This window comes from Pipistrellus kuhlii, unplaced genomic scaffold (assembly GCF_014108245.1).
Source record: "Pipistrellus kuhlii isolate mPipKuh1 unplaced genomic scaffold, mPipKuh1.p scaffold_m20_p_1, whole genome shotgun sequence".
Taxonomy (NCBI): Eukaryota; Metazoa; Chordata; class Mammalia; order Chiroptera; family Vespertilionidae; genus Pipistrellus; species Pipistrellus kuhlii.
In genome coordinates this window covers 61,883,746-61,888,710 of record NW_023425404.1, presented here as the reverse complement: position 1 = coordinate 61,888,710, position 4,965 = coordinate 61,883,746, and the positions used below count along the sequence as shown (strand labels likewise).

General features: G+C 44.8%; 1 gene segment (V, D, J or C); it reads right to left on the bottom strand.

Moving 5' to 3' along the window:
* Positions 1-2,160: 2,160 nt before the first annotated feature.
* Positions 2,161-2,941, bottom strand: LOC118724790. The segment is given in 2 exon segments: positions 2,161-2,635; positions 2,806-2,941. Coding segments are annotated over 2 exon segments (438 nt in total).
* Between the last annotated feature and the right edge of the window lie 2,024 nt (positions 2,942-4,965).

The window sequence follows — 4,965 nt, the reverse complement described above, 5'->3', positions numbered from 1 at the left end:
ATAAAAAATATTATACTGAGCCAAAACCGGTTTGGCTCAGTGGTAGAGCATTGGTCTGCGGACTGAAGGGTCCCAGGTTCAATTCCAGTCAGGGGCATGTATGTTGGTTGTGGGCACATTCCCAGTAGGGGGTGTGCAGGAGGCAGCTGGTCGATGTTTCTCTCTCATCGACGTTTCTAGCTCTCTATCTCTCTCCCTTCCTCTCTGTAAAAAATCAATAAAATATATTTTTTTAAAAAAAATATATATATATTATACAGAGTCTTAAAAACAGAATGGAAGATCGCAAGAATCAAGTAAAAGATTGGGAATATAAAGAGCCAGAAGACACTCTTCTGCAGAAGATAGAAGGCAAGAGAATCCAGAAAATTGAAGATAATGTAAGAAACCTCTGGGACGACTTCAAGCGAACCAACGTCAGAATTATGGGGGTCCCAGAAGATGAGAGAGAGCAAGATATCAAAAACATACTGAAAGAAATAGTGACAGAAAACTTCCCCCACCTGGTGAAAGAGTTAGACTTACAAGTCCAGGAAGCGCACAGAACTCCAAACAAAAGGAATCCAAAGAGGACCACACCAAGACACATCATAATTAAAATCCCAAGAGCAAAAGACAAAGAGAGAATATTAAAAACAGCAAGAGCAAAGCAGGTAGTTACCTATAAAGGAGCACCTATACGATTGTCAGCTGATTTCTCAACAGAAACCATGCAGGCCAGACGGGAATGGCAAGAAATATTCAAGGTAATGAATAGCAAGAACCTACAGCCACAGATAATCTATCCAGCAAAGCTATCACTCAGAATCGAAGGTCAGATAAAGAGCTTCACTAATTAAAAAAAAAGCTAAAGGAGTTCATCAACACCAAACCAGAATTATATGAATTGCTGAATGGGGTTCTTTCAGAAGAGAAAGTAAATAAAGATAAAAATTAAGAACAACAAATATGTAACTATCAACAAGTGAATCTAAAAACCAAGGAAATTTTTTTAAAAAATCTGATGAACAATATTAACTGTTGAATATAATAAAATCAGAGGTATGGAAGGGGAGTGAACTGACGAGTCATGGGGAAAAGGGGAGAGGGGGATGTGGAAAGAGACTGAACATAAACTGTGCACCTATGGATGAGGACAATGGGGGGTGGGGAGTGGGCAGAGGGTGGGGTGGGAACCTGGTGGAGGAGAGCAATGGAGGTGTGGGGGGAAGGAACATTTGTAATAATATGAACAATAAAAATTTATTTTAAAGAAAAGAAAATAAGCCGAAGCTGGTTTGGCTCAGTGGTAGAGCGTCGGTCTGCAGACTGAAAGGTCCCGGGTTCGATTCCGGTCAAGGGCATGTACCTTGGTTGCGGGCACATCCCCAGTGGGGGGTGTGCAAGAGGCAGCTGGTCGATGTTTCTCTCTCATTGACATTTCTGGCTCTCTATCTCTCTTCCTTCCTCTCTGTAAAAAATCAATAAAATATATATTTTTTTAATAAAATAAAAAATGAAATAAAATAAAATATATAGAAGTAATCCTGTTATCTAGCAGGTTTTAATATTTCCTACAATTTTTGTGATATCAGACTACTAGTATGTTAGTATAGTTTTGGTAATATTATTATACTTAAAATCCTTTTTTCTTGAAATATTAATGTTCATTATATGTAATATTGTTATATTTAAGATAGTTTTTCATAAATAATTGGTGTTTATTGATGTAACATTATATTTAAAATCATTTTTGGAGATATTAATGTTTATTGCATGTGACATTATTATATTTGAAATCGTTTTTCTTGAAATAAAAAAGTTTAGAATTTAAAAAAAAAAAAAACAATGGAAAAACTAAACTACCCTAAAGGGAGGATTAACCAAAAATATTTTTAAATAAAATAGCCTGGTGTGGCTTAATGGTTGAACATCAACCTATGATTCAGTAGGTCACAGTTCGATTTCTGGACAGGCACGTGCCTGGGTTACAGGCTCAGTCCCTGTGGGGGGCTTTCAGGAGGCAGCCCACCAATGAGTCCCTCTCATCATTGATGTTCCTATCTCTCCCTCTCCCTTCCTCTCTGAAATCAATAAGAATATATATTTTTAAATAAATAAAATAAAAGAGCTTTACATTCCAAAATGAAAATCCATTAAGGAATGGTCCTCCAACAAAATGTTTTCACACTTTCTGGGTCATCTTGAAACTAACCTTCTTATTATGTGTTTTTAACATGCAACACATTAGTTTCCACTTGCAGACAATTTCACAAATGCTGTGCCTGAAGGTCTGTCACAGGCAGAGGGGGCTGCCCCACTCGCAGGTTTGTGTACAGGATGCAGGTGCCTGGAAAGCAATGTGCACTCGCTGCACAGAAGTAGACGGCTGAGTCTCCAAGTTGGGTGTCTGCGATGCGCAGGGAGAGTTGTTTGGCCGATTTATTCAAGAAAGCAGTGAGTCTTCCAACTGGGTTTGTGTCCTTATTTGAACGAATGTCTATAATGAGCTGGGGACCTCTTCCAGGTTCTTGTTTATACCAAGGAAAGTAAGCTGAGGCACTGTCTGAATAAGTACAGTTGATAATAGCGGTGTTTCCCTCCTGGACACTCAGGGTGGAAGGATGCTGGTCCACTTTCTCTCCATGGCTGACCCCTATGCAGAAAGAGAGAGTCAGGGAAAAGGGAAGTTTTTCCTGATAATTACAATCCAGAATTTCCTTTTCCTTTTCTGTAGTAACTAGAGGAACCCTGCATAAAGCCCATTTATTCCTTGGCTTCAAAGAAATGTTTACTAATATACTATCCCCAAATCCCTCAACTCACAGTTCAGCTGCAGCCACAAGAACATAAATAAAGCTCCAATGGGTGACTTCATTGTTCCTCCTAATTAAGACCAATTATAGACTTGCAATCTCCAGTCAACAGAACTGCTTCTGTTATCAGGCTGCCCCTTCTTTTCCTCTAACACTCATAATGGTTTCTCACATTGTCTACCCAGCCAATAAGAAAAAGGCTCTGCTTCTGCCATAGCCTATTCAGAATCCTCTGAAATGAACATATTCAGCATCAGCAGAGGTGCACTGTCATCTTGTGGTCACATCTCTAACTACAGAACTCACTGGTTAAATGTATTGCTCTTACCTTGTGCCTATAATGAACTCAGTCATATGAAAGCAGTAATAGGTCAAACAAATCAGGCCTTAGTCAGAGACTGCATGCACAGTGAGAATGTAGACATCAAGATTTACATCTCTGAAAAAGAAAAGACTTACATCCCTGCACACTACTGAGTCATTGTTAAGTTGGAAAGTGGTAAATGCTGCTGGTATTTATTCAACAACTAGAGGCCCGGTGCACAAAATTCGTGCATTTGGGGAGATCCCTCAGCCCAGACTGCGCCCTATTGTAGTCCAGAAGCCCTCGGAGGATGTCCAACTGCCATGGAGGTGGGAGAGGCTCCTGCCCTGCCGCTGCACTTGCCAGCTGTGATCCTGACTTCTAGCTGGAGCACAAGGGGAGTGCACTGACCACCAGGGGGCAACTCCTGTGTTGAGTGTCTGCCCCCCTGGTGGTCATAGCAACCGGTTGTTCTGTTGTCCCAGAAATTTGCATATTGGCCTTTTATTATATAAAACTAGAAGCCTGATGCACAAGGATTCATGCAAGAATAGGCCTTCCTTCCCCTGGCTGCCAGCACACGGCTGGCTCGCTCCAGCAGCCTGTGCAGTGGCAGCGATAGTGGCAAGCCCTGTGTGCTCTGGAGCCACTTCCTCCTTGTCCTCTTTCTCCAGAGAGTTGCTCTGTGCAGCACTGGCACTTCAGGAAAGGCACGGAGGGGAAGAGGTGAGGAGAGCGAGGCAGGCGGGGAGGACTGGAGAGGTTGGGTGCGCTAGTGCATTTCACTCTCCCATTGTGGAAGTGGGATGCAACTGGCCCCTTCCTCATCCTCTTCCTCCTCCGCCCTCTGCACCCTGCCTGCCCACCCTCCCTCCATGCCCATTGCTCCTCCCCTCTTGATTTGTTGAGATAGGAAAGGAGGGAGATTTGATAATTTGGGTTACTGTGTAGGTGGTCTCTTTCATTTAGTCAAAACAAAGCTGAGCCCACCCTGGCCACCACCATCACCCCTTGGCTGGCCCAGGGCTCCCATGGTGCACTAACTGGGCACCAAGAGAGCTCCCACATGCATCCCACGGGGCTGCTCCAACACTAGAGTTTTGTTTACCAGAGCAGCAGGGCAGCGTTGGGATAGAGGGAGATGCCAGATACCAGAAGCTACGACCTCAGGCACCAGAGGGTTGCCTCTGAGGCTGGGGGCTGGGCCACAGGGAGGCTGCAAGGATGGTTGACAGGTGTGGAGTTGGCAGGGAGGCCCTGAGGAGGCACGCTGCCCAGAGGCCTAGAAAGGCCGAGGGGCAGGGCCGTAGCCATCTTTGTCAGGTTAATTTGCATACTCACTCCTGGTGGGCTGTGGGCATCATGAAGTGACGGTCAATTTACATATTTCTCTTTTATTAGTATAGATTAGAGGCCCAGTGCACAAAATTCGTGCTTGGGGAAGGGGGTGTCCCTCAGCCCGGCCTGCACCCTCTCCAAATTGGGACCCCCTCAGGGGATGTCTGACTGCCAGTTTAGGCCCATTTCCTGCCTAAACAAGCAGCTGGACAGGCCTCTCACAATCTGAGACTGCTGGCTCCTAATTGCTTGCCTGCTTGCTTGCCTGATCACCCCTAACCACCTCTGCCTGCCTGGTCTCCCCCTAACAGCTCCCTTGCTCACCTGATTGCCCCCAATGCCCTCCCCAGCTGGCCTGATCACCCCTTAACTGCTAACTGCTCTCCCCTGCTGGTCTGATTGCCCCTAACTGCTTGTTCACCTATGTTGAACTGATCTCACCCCTAACTGCTTGCTCCCCCTTGCCAGCCTGTGCATGCTCCCCTGCTGACCTGATCACCACTAACTGCCTCTGCCTTGGCCCCATCA